This window comes from Antrostomus carolinensis, unplaced genomic scaffold, assembly GCF_000700745.2.
Source record: "Antrostomus carolinensis isolate BGI_N321 unplaced genomic scaffold, ASM70074v2 scaffold12903, whole genome shotgun sequence".
Classification (NCBI taxonomy): Eukaryota; Metazoa; Chordata; class Aves; order Caprimulgiformes; family Caprimulgidae; genus Antrostomus; species Antrostomus carolinensis.
Window position 1 is genome coordinate 1 of NW_010303200.1, and position 17,126 is coordinate 17,126.

Consider the following 17,126-nt stretch of genomic DNA (forward strand, 5'->3'; position numbering starts at 1 on the left):
ATGATGTACTTATACTTTATTGCAATCTACCTATTGGAAAGGGCCAGGATCTCTCGGGAGAGCAGGAAACCCCAAGACAAAAATCCTCAGGTCCTGCACCTGAGCAATTCTGATGGTGAATCCTTAGACAGAGCATCTCAACTAGTACAGCTTCCTCACTAAGGGATGCTTCCCATTTCCCACAAAATACGTTCCTGATGGAAAAACACACACACAGATCATTTTCTCCCTGCTAGCCTCCAGCCTTCTTTAAAAAGACAACTTCAAAGACCTTAAACCGTTATTTCTTCCCCTCCTTAGAAGAAGCAGCAGAGATGTTAATTCTCCAGCTCCCGTCAACTGTCAGCTGAGCCAGTGGTCAGAATGGACTGATTGCTTTCCTTGCCAAGGGAAAAAAGTAAGACTCCACCGTAATGTATTCATTTATCTTCAGATGTGTCTGTGACGAGGATGTACACACATTAATTATATATATGATACATATTCATCATCCTGAAGCATCCAGTAAATTCATCCAAATATGATGGAGATGCTCCTCTACTAGAGAGGCTCTTACTTACTCTGGTGTAAACAGGGGAATAAATTCATTTAAGGCAAGAGAACAGCAAAATGAAAAATCAAGGCAAATGGCAGAAGAATCAGGCCACAATATTTGCCCAAGACTTGCTTCCTTTTTTATCTCAGATTTAATGAAGTATCCCCTGATTCTTAATGCAAATATTCCAGTGAAAAGAAATTAAAAGCAGCCATCATTCATCAGCTCCTGTTCTCAATTTTTTGTATCATTTCACATATGTCTTCACAATTCAAGAATTTATTTCCAAATATTTGACATAATTCTGCTTTCTACTGAGTTTACAACCCTGCATTTTTTATTCCTGTGCTTATAATCAGCAAATGAGCTGTCTCTTCTCTCTTTTTTTTTTTTCTTCCTAGTTTAAAGAGCAGCAATTCTCATTAATAATCCATCAGAAATGTTGCAGGATCAGTGTTGTAATTAGTGTCTGTGTCCATCTGAGCCTGGTATATTCTAGGACGAAGCATGTGTAACTGGAAACATTCCATATTATTTCCAAGGTATAAACCAGGGAAGAGATTTTTTAAAAACAGTCATTCCAGCCCTCCCCAAATTAATTTGTATGAATTCCAAGCAAATCTCCTGAGCTTCCACCTCTCGGCTGCCTCTCCTTCTCCATTTATCATGTGCAAAGTCTGCGGACTACACAGAAATATAACAATATAGATAAAAGTGATAGCTTTAATTGCTTTATAACCTGTGGAGGTGATGTCTCTGGGTGACACAACTTAGGTGTGGGTGGTGTTTTTCTCTCTTGCATGGTTCAGCACCGGTACCGGAGGCTGGTGCAGCCGGCGGGGTTCTCGGGGCAACCATGTGCTGGGCACCTCTGGGATGAGCAAGCTTGCCGTGCCGAGACGACATGCACTGGGCACCCCAGCTGCGGGAAGGACTTTCAGTGCGAGGAAACAGGTGAGTGAACTGGGCAAAAACTCCTGCCAAGGAAGTCTGGGTCCTCGCTGGACAGACCTGGGCTGATTTCAGTCCCCTGCCATTTACCAAAATGCATTCAGCCCAGCAGGATTGTGAACCAGTGCAAGAGAATGCAGGAAATTTCCCCATCTTTGGTTTTTTTTCCTCCACTTTTACAGGAATCCATTCATGTCATGCTTAGATTTGCATAGAAAAGAAGCCTGTGTGACATGGAAAAGGTTAATTTTTTTCAGTGGAATAAAGAAAGCAGAAATATCCTGCTCCAACTGCTGTGCTACATGCTCACACTGCCCTCCATGGGCACCACCGCTCCCACAACACACCACTTTCTCCCCCTGCAAAAGCCATAGTTCAATCATGAATCCAACTAGCAATCTGTTGGGGTGATTTATTTATTTTTAGCCATCCCCAGCTCTGAGGATTGGGATATAATGTGGCTGATCTCTGAAAGTTTGACTAGCCTTGACAGATTTTAGTTTTTATTAATGGTTCAAACTCCCTTCTCAAGCATTTCATGAAAATCCTACTGAAATTTAGAAATGTGTGCCAGCTCTATGACCAGTTCATCAGCTGGAGCAGGTCATCATTGCTCTGTTGAGGCAAGTGTTTTGATTCCTGCCACAAATATTATGTCAAGGCTTTCTCCTCATTCCCAGAAGCAAAAGCACTTTTGAATTGCCTCTCCTGCAAGCATCCGTTCTTGAGCTACAGTTATTGCAATCCCAAATACCTCCTGCCATTGCTGACTTCCCTAAGCCAAGTGGAGAAGCTACTGCTTCCTCTAGCTCCCTGCCAAAAGAATGATTGTAGGTAATAAAATCAGGCCAGTGAGTTGACCTCTACTTGATTCCCAGCCCATAGGAGCCCAAGGGAGCAGCTGGCTTGGACTCCAAGGGAGTTACAAGGGAAAACCTCCCTCCAAGGAGCTGGGAAAAACAAGCTCCCAATGGAAAAGCGCTGTGTTTAACACACAGAGTGACTTCTTGTGGCTCTGAGAGATGGGTGGAAAAAGCCACAGCCAGTGCAAGCTGCCAAAACAGGTTTACTGAAGGGTGGATAAGTGATTGCCTGTACCCTTGTCCTTTAGGTCGTTGTATTAAACAGCATCTTGTGTGCAATGGAGAGCCAGACTGCAGAGATGGGTCTGATGAGGATAACTGTAAGGGTGAAGAAATTGAAAGCCCTTGTGAGCATCTGTTTCCAATCCCAGGGTCTGAAAAAGCAGCTCAAGGGTAAGTAATTAATCAATAGCTGCTACTCTCACAATCAAAACAGGATTAAGTTTCTTTAATATTGGTCTTCCTTAGTCACAGCAGTTCTCCATGAATTGATAGGGTGCTGTACAAACCCCAAAGAGAACTATTGTTATATCCTCCTATGAGGACAGGCTGAGAAAGTTAGAGTTGTTCAGCCTGGAGAAGAGAAGGCTCTGGAGGGACCTTATAGCAGCCTGCCAGTACCTGAAAGGTGCCTATAAGAACTGTTCACGAGGGCAGGTAGCAATGGGATGAGGGGTAATGGTTTTAAACTAGAAAAGGGGAGATTTAGGTTGGATATTGGGAAAAAGTTTTTCAATATGAGGGTGGTGGATCATTGGAACAGGTTGCCCAGAGAGGTAGCAGAGGCTCCGTCCCTGGAGATATTCAAGGTCAGGCTTGATGGGGCCCTGAACAACCTGCTCTAATGAAGATGTCCCTGCTCACTGCAGGGGGCTTGGACTAGATGGGCTTTGAAGGTCCCTTCCTACCCAATACATTCTATGATTCTATAGTCATGTAAAAAAATATATCTCAGTCCTCCTAGTCCAGTTATCTTACAATTTTTTCCAGTTGATAAAAACAATATATTAAAGGAAACAGTAGACTTTAGAAATGCAGCATCCTGGTAGCTTCCATCCTTAAGGAGAAGATTTAACTTCAAGATTTAGGACTTCAGAGCACAGAGTCAAGGGAGAGAGCCTGAGCTCAGCACAAATATGTGCAGAGTAAATACGTCTATCAGTGAAAAAGTTTCAATGTATTCAGTTTCAAATTCTGGTTAGGTAATACATGGAAAAGAGGAACCCAGAATGAGTTTAAAGGCAAATTGCCTGTTGTGACATTTATGTTTTAAATCTTGTGTTTTAACCAAGATACTGCTTAGTTTCACTTGGAGAACACAGGCTCCAGTATGAGAATGCAGCCAGCCATCACCTCAATCCAACACTCTCTGGAGTCCATGAGATAAATGTCTCCCTGGCCCAGGGCCTGGAGAGTCCACCAGCAGTTTTTCCAAGACATACATTAATTTTCACAGAGCACCTCATTCAATACTTCTCTCTGATGTGTTTCTACCACAGAACACACTAAAGTAACAGCATTTACTACCTTAGTCTTAAAGATGATTCCCTGTTGTGAGGAGTAATGCTGCTGTCTACTTTGAATAATGCTTTCATTTGGGGCCATGGAATTACAGGGAATATTAAGTAATAGGCGAGATTTCAGAGGGCAGCAGCTGTGATGGCTGGAGAGCAGGAAGAGAGAGGCGTAAGGAAATAATAAGCAAGACATTTGGCAAAGCACAAGCAGACTGCAAGTCTAGGGAGGGTGCTAACTCCCTTGAGAAAGGAGACTATTATTAAAAGGAAAGAAAGATAGAAAATAATTAGAGGGCATGCCAGAAAACACTTTGTGACAGTGAGATGCATTAGGTTGCAAGAGACTCATGGGGGATCTGGAGGAATTCCAGGACTTTGGGACTTTCACAACTACTCACCAGGATAGACTGGACAATTTAACTGATTTCTTTCACCTCTAGCATATGAGTCCAAACCAATGTCTTGATAATAAAATGGCTCTTTGTCTCCTGTTAGCTTTGGGAAGGAGACAGCAAGGAGAACAGGCTCAAACCTTATATTTTAGGTGCTATCCAAATTCAAAGTCAGAGACAGATGGATAACTTGTTATGTTAGGAGAACAGAAACAGCGACAGAGACTGTTGGGGAAATAAAACAGGAGCTATGGATAACTTTCTGAATGCTATTTCTTTCCAAGATACAATATCCTAACACAGGAAGAGAGCCAGTATGTATATGATCCTAATTTTTTTGGAGGCCACTGTGAGTACGTGTACAACGGAGAGTGGCGGGAGCTGAAGTACGATGCTGTGTGTGAACATCTGTACTACGGAGACGACGAGAAGTATTTCCGCAAACCTTACAACTTTCACATATACCAATTCCTAGTAAGCCAAATTCAGCAATGATTTCCCAGATAAAAGCCAAACTTCCTACAAAGATAGCCTGTACATTTTGTCATTCACTATAGGTCATCTTTTAAGTTACCTTTCTCCAGCTGTCCCCAAGACAACAGGCAATCAATGATATAAATGCTGTTTTATGGCACATGAAGGAACTAACGTGCTTTATCACCCAGGCATCCCCACTGCTTACTCCGGCCTAGTCAGAGCCAAGAGAAATAGATTTTCTCTAAATTCAGCTATTAATGAGCTGTAGAGCTTGCACAAGCCACTTGCATCTCTAGGGATGAAGTTGGTTGCGTGTAAAACAGGAACAATGCTACCAGTTCAACCTTGGAAAGTGTTTTAAGTCTATGGCATGGCAACAAGTGACATAAATCCCAGTTCTGAGTGAGACGGAGATCCTGATAGCCAGCACCATGTATCACAACATCTATACTCTGGGGCATCACATCTGATATTGGAGACTGAACTATCAACCTGGATGTCCCATGTGGTAAATGGGTGCCCTGGTCACACTGTAAAAAACTTTATCACGCTTTTTGACATGAATGAATGAAACACATTATTCCGGGGCAATATTACAGCCACAGCTCAATGCTAGTGGCTTTCATGTCCCCCTCAGCAGGCAGACTCCCCCATGCCTCTTAGTTCCCAGTTTGAAACCAGACAGATCCACCACACAAGCCACATTTTCTTCTCCCCTTTGTTTGCTGCTAGCAGTGGAAGGACACCTGCACCATGGTCAGGCACTGAGGGACGCTTGAGCACACCCCATATGCATCTTGACTTAGGAGCTTCTACCCACCAGGGTATAGGAACTCACTGACAACAATGTGAGATGGTTTTTTCAGTGTTGGTAATTTAGTTGGCTTTTTATAGAGCCCAGAATCAGCAAAGCTGCTCAATTCCACACCCTGGCAAAGCAGAGCTGTCAAGGAAAAGGTCACTTCTCTAAAGCACAGGCAAAACAACGTTTGTTTTCTAGTGTTGCCATCCTAAGTGGCTGGATCACCACTGCTGAATTTTTTTCCTAAATAAATTCATTCAGAAGCAGGTTGAAGAGAAAAAAAAAAATCATTCCAAATGGCTAGAATTTGGCAGAACTGGAAGGAGAGGTTTATAATGGGAAGCATCAAGCTAGCTTAATTACAGCTCTGCCTGTAATGGTGCTGTTTTAAGTGGCTAAACACAAACCTTTCCCCTGCCTGGAGATGGATGAAGCAAAATACATGGCTTTATCTGCATTTCTCACATATTTCCAAATGAAATGGCATGGGACTAAGTTCTTTATTCTACATTCACTTAATTTGGTGGCAGGGCTGTTAGGAACATCACGGGCTTCAACAGAGGCACCATCAGATCCTTAAAAGTAACAGAGATTAAAAAGGAAAGGAAGTACCCAAAAAATTAACTTCTGCTCCTTTCACTTCAGGCTCATGCTGATTCTGGATTTGCTTTTGAGTTTTATGATGATTCAAAGGATCTGCTTGATGCCCTTAAAAGGGATAAATCCAGAACAAAAGGCTTTACCATTAGAATCGGGCTTGGAGAATCAGTTTCCCAGCTAGACCTGGGCTTCACTTTATCAAACGGCAAAGGATCCCTGAAGAACTTCACACAATACACTACAAAGGTAAAAAAAAATAATACATTAGTGATGCCTATGCTCCAGTTTTGTCATCTGTGCATCGCATGGTCGGGCTGTAACTTACGTCAGTTTATTCTCTCAATTGCATTTTTTTTTAACACACAGTAATTGTACGTTAATTTGTTCATGTAACTGCAAGTGTATGATCATTAGTAATCCTGTTTGTTGTTCTTATTACGTTGTAGCAAACAGGGAGTGGGAATAAAATTGAATTACGAAGTACCACAACACATGTCACCTCACCCCATCCTGTTTCATGGCTACATTAAGCACATAAATAAAAAAATGCTTAAAATGATGATGAGGGAGGAGGAAAGATCAAGATGTTGATCAAAACCGTTGTCCTCAGGGAATGATCTCTGGTAGCAAATATATCTTGTTCAAATTAATACAAGCTGCCTTATGATGGGGAAATATGCTACTTTTTATGAGAGGTTAAAATACTGTGGTGAAAAAAAAAAAAGAATACCTGATAATAGGGTGTATTTCTCACAGTGGGTTTACATCATGGACTGGCTGTGATGACCTCTTTCCAATCTAATAACAGGAATACCAGTATTTCCCACATTTACCATGCCCTCTCTCTACTTCTATTGTGGCTGCTGACAGAAAACAATAAAGAAGAATTACTTTGGTGTTCTGAGATGAAATGCCCTTAAAAGCCATTGGAAATGAGCACCATTATAGTATTTACTGTGCTCTTGTCTAGACTCACATGATATTTGCAGCTAAATGATGATCAATTTTTGGAGGAATCATTTAAATAGCTGTTCTGGTTGTACTGGAGGAATCATTTAAATAGCTGTTCTGGTTGTACTGGAGGAATCATTTAAATAGCTGTTCTGGTTGTACTGGAGCCTTGTCCAGGGCAATGGCCAATCTAGAAGAGAATGTTTTTAAATTTGTTTTTTAAATGAATGTTGAGTGGCAGCTCCTCTTTTCTTTACCTGCAGGAGGTTGGATTCGTTAGAGGTGTGACGAAGGTGCAGACAGCCCGTTTCAAGATGAGAAGGGACAATATTGTTTTGGATGAAGATGTGCTGCTCTCCCTGCAGGAGCTTCCTGACACCTACAACTATGGCATGTATGCCAAATTTATCAACGACTATGGCACCCATTTCATAACGTCTGGCACTATGGGAGGTGTCTTTGAGTACATCCTTGTCATTAACAAGGAGGAAATGAGAAGAAAAGGTTAGAAAAAAACAAAAATATTCTCTGTTTGCAACTTTCTGCTCTAAACCAGGCATTTCCAACCTGGTGATCAGGGGGTGGCTCTAGTCCACCAGTCATTCATCTGACTCTGGCTGCTCCACACAGTCATCATCTCCCTGGGCCCTGGAAGGGTGGGTGCTTATCAGCACCTCTTTGCTGAGCTGGATGGCATGTCCCATCACATGATAGACACATACTCATCACAAGCCCAAAAACACACAGTGAGGGTGGGGGATAACCACATGTTTTTAACAAGATGGATGCACTACTGGGCACATAGCAGGGGATAAGCTTCAGTGTCACAAGATGTGCTTCTTCACCTGAGTTCAGAAGAATCTGGGAGAGATTTGGGTAGTTTAGGAAGGAGTCTGAACATCTTTTTCTCCCTTTCTTTCAGTATCACTTGCCAGACTTCTCTGAACTTCTATTTCTTATAGTCTTTGTTCTAGCCATTCTCATGAAAGCTCAAGGACTGTAAACTCATCCAGAGCAAAGAAAGATAACCCACTCCTGTTTTAGCCTTCCAATAGTGAGGGTTTCAATTTTCTGTAAATGGAAATAATGCATCACCCTTGGCAATACCTCTGCCACTTTACTCTGGTTAGTGTCATATTTGAAGACTAACCGACCTCTGTTAGCTCCAGTTCTCAACAGATTAGAGTGTATGAGGCTGGAGAGCCATACCTCTAAATCTCAGTTACATAAAATAGCCACTGAAGATGTCTAGAGTGCAAGAATAGCCATTACTGGAGAGCCAAAGTATAACATTTTTCCTAATCAAAAACATAAGCTGCAGAACAATAATATGGTATTTCAGTACACTAACCGGACTGTCAACTTTTGCAAAGGTCTTGCCAATGCAATAGATCCCACTTCCCCTAAAGGCCATCACTCTGCTGAGGGTAGTGCTGCCTTGGTAACTCCAAGCTGGATATTTATGCAAAAGAAAATTGTGATCTTGGACAACAGGTACAAATTGCTGTAATTCCATTAGCTTCCATGGTTCTGCCCCAAATTCTGCCTCTGGTCTGAAATGGTTTGGTACCATCAGCACTAGGATAACTATGCACTCCATATTGAGTGTTAACCAGGCCAATTTTTTCAACAACAAATTATCAATTGAGAGAATTTTCATCAAGTTCCCGAACTACTAATGTTTGGAAACATGATGCCTCTTCAAATCATTTATTCACTTTGAAGAGCAAGTGATAAAGAAGTGAACAAGATCTTGGCAAGCCAGTCTTCAGGAAGCAGACTGCCAATTTCAGAGGAAGAATGAATCAAGAGCATGTGGAGGGATGCTATTATTTTGCTTTATCTTGTGCTTACTGTGTATATAAGGAGGAGATTTACTGCTACAAGATGCCTTATCTTAGGAAAGAAGGATGTTGAAGTTCAGCAAAAGACAAAAATGTGCCCCAGTAGAGATGTAATTTTCATTCTAGTGTAGCATGCCTCTGTAATTTTCATCTAACCTAGACTCTGCCAGAAACCTCACATTTACCAAGTCAGCAGTGCTCTACGTCACATCACATAGACCCAGAAGGGCCCATCTGCATTTAGTAAAAGCATTTAGCAGAAAACCTGATTTTTCTAATAGTGATCACGGCCATGCTTGAAGGCTGTGTTTGCAAGAGGATTATCTTCCTCCCCTGAGGAATAGTCAGGATCAGGATATAAGCGCTCAAGTCTTAAAATAAGAGCTTCAAAAGATGAGTTTGAAGCTCTGCAGATGTCTGGAGATGCACCCCTGAGTCCCCACAGGGCTTGGCAGCACAGCATGTGCTTTAGATCAACTACTGCATCCTGAAAGTCCACCTAGCCCGTGAGGTCACATGTTAAAAGCTCTGGAAGAGAAAACACTCCTTTTTTATAGGCCAGTGACTAAGGCCCATGGCCAAGAAAAAGATCCTTAGGCTGAGTTCTCCTTAAATGAGAGACAGCTCGGGCAGTTGCTAAGAATCCAGCTAGGCATAGGCATGAGCTGGACTTTAAGCAACTAGGAAAATTGAATTTTAGAAAAAGAAGTTCCCTTCTGGGTTTAGATACCCAGCAATAGACCACAACTCACCAGTGCAGAGCTCAGCACTGCAATTTTGCTGCCAGACCCATTTCTAGCTTTCAGGCTGCAAGGGCTTGCATGGCTGCAGTCATGAGTGAAATAAATACATCTGTCAGAATGAGGTCCCTTGTTGCTCTGCTATCAATATTTTTCATTACTTGTTTTTAAAATAGATTGTTATGGTTCTATTATTTAGCAGAAAACAGTATAATGTGTTCACACATTACAAGAACATTTATGGGAGAAACATTATGCGCAGAGTAAATTAGAAGGAGTCTTCATATATTCTGATTAATTCAAAATGCAGCAGTAAATCTTATCACTCGAGCACATTTAACTATCACAAATTATATCATATAAAAAAAACCTATCAGGGCTCCCCCCTCAAGTGCCAATATTTTCTATGACCACCCTTTTGCAATGATAACCACTTTTCATTTATCAAGACCCGATCTTGCTGCAACCAATAGCGAATTGTATTGACAGACCCTTGCTGAATATAATTACTCAGTGGGAACCATGGTGAATCAATTAATCAGGGCGTTCCTCAAGTTTAATTTTATGGCACTCCAACACCAAGATAAGCAATCATTCACGTTGCTTTGGGTGAATGAACTTTACCCACTGTGTTTACAACTGTTGAACAGTTTAGTAGAAGTAATTGAGTGCCACACATTTAATCTTTCTCAAGGGCCCAGTTTTGCAATGGGATGTAATTTCCCCAAGAGATCTTGAGCATGCTTCAGCTCTCACCAGTTTGAATCCAGGACATGTAGCTCCTTTCTTGGAATGATAAGCACCTTCACCAGTTGGGACCCACCAAGCCAACAAGCAGATCCATACCCTGAACAGCTCCAGCAAGCCTCTCTTGCAAGGTTTGCAGGAGGAGAAAAAGGAAAAAAAAAACCAAAACCAAAACCCAACCAGAACTATGATCTTTTTACCAGTATTTTAATCACAAGCAAGACAAGACACTGCTTCTCAGTAGTGGGATGAGGCAATTCAGCAGACAACACTCCAGGCTTGGGCTCAGCCAGAGCTTTGATCTTTAGACCATTAAGCCATGATGCACAAATCTCACTGACCTCTGCGCCTCCCTTTCAATACCATCATATTGATCACCAGGCTGCTTTGTAAAACACTTTAAGTTCCTCTGACAAAAAGAGCGATCTAAGAGTTACCTATTACTTACAATACCCACATTTATTGAAACCAATGGATTTTTTAACTACTACAGAAGATAGCCTTAGATTTGCAGTACACTGAAGTGTGTACATAAAACCAAGTTGTATGAAATATGCACATTGCTTACATTGGTGAAACAACCTCATTAGTTCCCTTCTCCCCTCTGCAGTCACTTCATGGGTCTCCAGTTACATATTTTCATGATGGATGTGGTGGTGCTGGTGGCAGCAGCCCAGCAGCAGACACTAAGGCTTTAGCAGCTCACAGCAGACAGACCTTTTACAAGTTGCTGCTTAAGATGCTACTTAAGCCACTAACACCTGGGTCAGATCCTTAGTTTAGGAAAATTAGCAAGAATCTATTGATTTCAGCTGCTGTTCCCAGCTTTATCCTAGTTATAGGTTAGCCTGTAAAAAAAATCCAGTGGTTTATTTTTAAATAAATAGACCAAACAAGAAAATACAAGCCTGAATCCTTGTGTTAAGGTTTTTACTTTTTTCTAATACTCTCTAAGGAAACAATTTTATAGCAAGGACATTCCCCTTTTCACCTATTATATGATAAACCCAATATACCCCAATAAAATACTGGCTTTTCCACTCCAAGACTAAAAGCTGTCCTCTGCCCAGAATAGCTCTTGACTTTGAAAAACAGGCCATGCAAATAACTGAATATTTTCTTAATCGATTAAAAAAAAAAAAACCACAACAAAACAAAAAGACCCCCAAAACCAAGCAGAAAAATGAACACCCTTCCACTCAGAATGACTCACTGATTGTACTTGTTTCCCTTCTGTTTTGCAGACATCAGTGCTGAAGAAATAAGTGCCTGTATTGGCTGGTCAATCGGCCTTACGGCCAGTGAGACTAAACTGCAGTTGGAAGCGTCTGTGTCATCCTCTGACTGTGCAAAGAAAGGATTTCTGAAAACTGGTATGATAGCAGGGCAGATGTCTATTAAGGCACCTTATGTCACCTCTTTTGGTCACTTGGGGATGGAAATTCAAGTAAGGTCACACAAGGGTATGAAGAAGGGATCTCTGGTGTTATTTCCAGCCATGGCTCAGGCCCAAGCGTGGGACCAAGGCGACTTTGGGCCCAAGTGTCCAGGAGTACTGATTGCTCTTGAAAGAGCAGGAATTAAGGTAGCAATACCTGGATTAGAAAAGCGTGTAAATAGAGGTAGTGGGGTGGCTGGAAAACTGTAGTCCTGGAAAACAGCCATGACAGAATGGGTGTGGATGACAATGGCAACATGGCAACTGTTAAAGAAGTCAAAACTGACTATAAAAAGTACTCAAATTGTCTAGGAAGTCCTGGATTTATAAATCACTTAATCAGCTATAGATAACATGATGTACTGCCCACGTGCTAACTAGAAACAAAGGCTGGAGGCATGCAGGCTCCTCAGGTCTTACCAGCTTAGAGCATTTGTGATGCTCAACTCCTCACCGACCGTCTGGTGATGACATGGCAGGGCTCGCACCATGAGTGCTGGATGCTGAGCTCCCACCAATTTCAGGAGGCAGCATCAGTGCCACTCACTGATAACCCCTTGCACGATTAATCTCACCTCCATTAAGCATTTTCTAGCCTATGTGTGGAAATGGTAACTAAATAATATGGGTGTAATTCAACTTTTCAGATTCTGAGAGCAACAGTGCAGTTGTGGAAGATATTATTCCCCGGATTAGAGGTGGAGATACCAGTTACAGCGGAGGGCTCTTAAATAGTTGGGATGGCACCATGTATCGTCACTGGGGAAGGTCATTAAAATATAATCCTGCTGTTATTGATTTTGAGGTAAGGCTTTTCTGCAGTTGAAGAAACTCTGCCGCTATAAGGAATGAAAGTGTAGTCGAGCAGATCATTTCGTATTTTTATTGTGAGCCCATCACAGAACAAGATTAAATGTAATGGGCCACTGATCTGGTAACCTCTTATTCATTTCACAATGGGGAGTACATCTCCCACCGACTGCATCCGCAGGGAGATGGACAAGGAGCTTAATGCTGGATTAGTGCTGAGTTAAGTTTCTGATGTGTCCCCAGCTTCCCGATGAATGGCGCTCTGCGGTTGCCGAGTTAAGTTTCTGATGTGTCCCCAAACAGCTTCCCGATGAATGGCGCTCTGCGGTTGCATTCATCTTTATTATTACCCCCGATGCTCTCTACCCTCCTGTATAAGCAGGGGACCCATGGGGGGGGCTGGGGAAGGAGTTTTGCCCCACAGCAAAGGCTCTGCATAGACACCTCTGCTTTTCACCTTCCTCAGAGCAGCAGTGGCTACGCTTAACCTCTGCAGACCATGGTGGGTATGGCTATAGGTGCTTCCAGGAGTTTTTAGAGCAGGGGGCTCCTGGCTGCTTTGTCAGGTGGGTTCTGTCTTTCTCCATGCTCCACAAGGAGGGTCCGTGGACACAAAAATCATCCAAGTTCTCCTTCTCCCTTAATTTTATCGGACGCCTCATACAATGGAAAGATCACTGGAGTATCCTACAGGGCTTCAGAGATGGGGAGGAGCAGAGAGGATGAGTGGAAAGGAAGAGAGAATCCAGGACCAGAGATCACAGAGGCATGAGGAGGTGGTCAGGAATATCACATCTAACTTGTGATGCTATGGTCACTGGTCTGGGCTGGAAGCACAGTTGTGGGGTGTGGGGGAAGGACCGCAGGGACATGCTGCCACTTCCATCCCTCTCATCTTCATTTGAAAGCAGCCCTGATCCTGCCTCTGAGAGAGGGTGGGAGAAAGGAAGGTGGAATCAGGCACCATCTGCATTATTAGCAGGGCAAGAGGGAATCTGGAAACCTTCCTGGGCAGCACCCTGGCAACAGAAAATCCTGATAAAGCAGAAGTGCTTTCAGCTCCAGCTGAACATGTGCTGCAGGTTATTCACCTTTCTGCACAAGTTCCCATCAATTCTGGGCAAAACTTCTTGCAATTCTCCAGTAAACCATGTGCTGACCTCTCTGTTGGCTGCTCTGGAACTCAGTAGTTGCTGTGCAACCAGACCTGCTGATAAGTGCTCATGTCCACTTCAGCAGCTCTTATCTGCAGCTCCCTCTTGTTTGTGAAACAGGCTTGTGCAAATTTGTCTAAGAGCTCTTCCCAAAGCCCAGCTGATGCTTCCTACGAACCACTCTCACTGCATCTTGTGCAATGAGATGATGTCCAGCTCTTCCCTGGGACTGGTTTCCACCAATTCCAAACCAGGATGTGCAGTTTTTGCACAGATGCATGGATGGACAAATATAAATACGTGTCCTCAGACCAGCCTTGGGCTTTTAGCTTTAATGTTCAGTTGAATTTTTGTTACTGGCGAAAAGAGAAGGGCTGAGATTTTTTTTCAGGGAAACATTTTCTAAACACAGTTTAATACCTAAAAATCCTGATGAGCCACTCAAGAGTGTTCCAGGAGGTTGAATGGTGCCACCAGCACATGAGCCCACAGCCCTTTGGCTCATCCAATGACTTTTATAAAACAGGTTCAATGGAGAAGGCGAGTTACAGTTGCCCACGCTGAGCTATTTTTGCTAAATAGGAACTGGATTTATCTACTGGAAATATTACAAGTATGTTATATTCTTAAACCTAGATGTTATATTCTTAAAGTAGATGGCTCAATATTATTTTGCTGCATCAAAGGGCAAAAATGTAGGTAGGTAAAATTTTCCATGCTCAGTGTTTACCAGATGGTACACAATCTGGTCACCATTAGTGGTAGGTTGGCATTCAGTTTTGATGACACCCACTGTTCAAAGCTCTTACCAAAATATTTTGGTTCAAAAAGGCAAAAAGCAAGCCAGAATCTCTGAGATTGTGACAGCACCAAGAAATCAGTCAAAAAATGGGCTTACTGGGGTGTTTTAACTTATTATTTGAATGCAGACTGAAAGTCCAACACACATTTAGAAAAGCCAATCCCACACAAACCTCTGAGATGGGGAGGGTTTTGGACCAGTGGTTTCTCATTGGAGCCCATCAGTTGTGGTAATGCATTTGCATGATGTACATGGAGCTGTCAAGGAAGACAAATGAGTTTTTTCTGAGCCCTGAGTTTATCCAGCACTGTCACAGCTCTCCGACTGCGACATCCCAGCATCTCACTTGATGCCCAGCTGAAATTGTCTCCATGCTATTCATCTCCATCTTACACAGCTGCAGCCCATCCACGAAATTCTCCGTAGTAGCAACCTTGGCAACATGGAAACGAAACGGCAAAATCTGAAACGGGCTTTGGACGATTACTTGTTGGAGTTCAACGCCTGCCGCTGTGGACCGTGCCAGAACAATGGTGAACCCGTTTTGGTGGGAGACACGTGTTTCTGCCAATGTCAACCAGGTTATGGAGGTCCTGCCTGTGAGCAGACTGAGCACCGAGGTAAGATCGTGGCAGGGGAGGGCGGCAGGCAGCAAAGGGACAGGACTTTCCCCTCCACATGTTTAACCAACAGCTCTCTGCATCCATCCATCCATCCATCCATCCATCCATCAAGCCTTTGCTACTGAATCGCTTTTTCTTGCTACGCTATCCTAAGCAGCTCTGCAAGAGAATTAAATTAACAACTCAGGTGATGATTAGAAATAAATTAGTGGAAATGAAGATGAGTTTAATAGCTGGAGACTCACTGACATGTTGAAGAAAGCTGAGCTGGGGTGCAGCAGTAGCTGCCCATATTGCCAGCTAAGCTGTGCCTACCATGGTCTATAGTTGCAGCTCATTATTGTAGATGAGATAGATTGTCATCTGGTCCTCACCGACTGGCACATCACATCCTTGGGATGGCATCTCCCTATGGACACCTGCTATGAGGGCGAGAGCACAAACCCCAACAGGTAGGGAGGGAAGGGAGGTTCCCTTCCCTACCCCTGCACAGGAAAACGTTTTAACTAGAGGGAAGTATCTGTGTTGGGGGAGGAAAAAATGTGTTTTTACAAAGTGACAGGCTTTTATTTATGTTTTCTTTATTACTTTATATATTATCCTAAAAAATAAAATACGCGGCCAAAAAAGCCAACCTTGGAACATGCTCTTTTATTTTAAAAAATGTCACAGTTCTTTCTGGATTCTTTTTTCCTGATTCATGATGACAAAAAATCAAAAAATCCAAATCTTAGCAGTTGAAGCTGGCAGAAAAATCTTCAGAGCAGTTCCAGCAGGCAGAGCTCCAGGCCTTCAACCGTGTGCTCATAACCAGGGTCTCACCATTAGAAAAGCAAAGTTGTGATGAGGTAAGGAGTAAGAGCAGAGCTGGGTAGACGGTTTGTAAAGCTGAACTTAAAAGGATTGCTTCAGTGACTCAGAAGTTGGCTGCTTAGAAAAAAATCTCAGGTTCGAGTTGCCTCCAAACCCAAGGAATCCACGTTAGATGAGGAGCATGGAAAGCTCAGGACCTGCCCCCAAAGCAGCCCACCAAACCAGCCAGCCCTGTGCTCCCTGCTTTTAGCAATAGTGGGGACACACACACCTCCAGCTCATGGGCAATTAAACAAATTTTTAGTTTCAAAACTCATTTAAGATCAAACTTAGTTTTTTAAAGACCAATGTTCCAGCAGATGGAAAAGCCAGCTTTCAGCCAGCACTAAATAAGAGCACACACATCCATTTGTGCTGTCTGGGTTAATAAAGTGCCCAGGCCAGGCATGAAGGCCAGCCGAGTAAATAAAAACCGACAGTAAATGACAGCCATCAAGCATTCCCATCATTCAGGAGCTCCGCCATAATCCATAGTATCGAACGCTCCTGACAACTCAGTCTGTACTGTAATGAAAAAGCCTTGAAATGACCCATCTCCAAAGGGCTGGGTAGAGTTTTCAAAACAGCTCCACAACGTTAGGAGACTTTTGTCCGTCTGACTTGGTTGGAGGTGGGACAGTTAGTGCAGAGAGAGCTGTCAGCTGCCCTTTGGGAAAGCCAAACCCCAGCCTTTTAAACAAGTAGAGGAGAAAAATAAATGAATATTGACTGAATATTCAAGGCTTCAAAGCGCCTTGATCTCAACAGCCATCTGTGTGCTGGGCATGGCTGGGAGGGACCAGGAGGTCCTGTTCACAGTGGAGGCCACGGCCAGAGATGAAATCATGAGCTAGTGGGGGCTCAACAGTAACTCCCAGGGACTCCCTGCTCCCACCCAAAGTATGCTGCTGCAGTCAAGCCATAGGTTGCACTCCAGATCTGAATATTACATATATTTTTTCTTTGTTAAAAATCTGTTTACAGGCAGCAAGACGAATGGGCGCTGGAGCTGCTGGTCAGGCTGGGGG

At 43.0% G+C, this 17,126-nt stretch overlaps 1 protein-coding gene across 1 annotated transcript in view; it reads left to right on the forward strand.

Annotated features, from left to right (window-relative positions):
- Window positions 1–300: 300 nt before the first annotated feature.
- Window positions 301–17,126, forward strand: part of C8A (complement C8 alpha chain) — a gene marked incomplete at its 5' end in the record, with an annotated part of 17,040 nt that continues 214 nt past the window's right edge. The window contains 10 exons of the mRNA XM_010164020.1: window positions 301–397; window positions 1,345–1,489; window positions 2,598–2,742; window positions 4,543–4,732; window positions 6,183–6,383; window positions 7,352–7,592; window positions 11,664–11,792; window positions 12,505–12,662; window positions 15,021–15,243; window positions 17,083–17,121. Coding sequence (XP_010162322.1) covers window positions 301–397; window positions 1,345–1,489; window positions 2,598–2,742; window positions 4,543–4,732; window positions 6,183–6,383; window positions 7,352–7,592; window positions 11,664–11,792; window positions 12,505–12,662; window positions 15,021–15,243; window positions 17,083–17,121 — 1,568 coding nt within the window. The remainder of the gene's footprint in view (window positions 398–1,344; window positions 1,490–2,597; window positions 2,743–4,542; window positions 4,733–6,182; window positions 6,384–7,351; window positions 7,593–11,663; window positions 11,793–12,504; window positions 12,663–15,020; window positions 15,244–17,082; window positions 17,122–17,126) is intronic.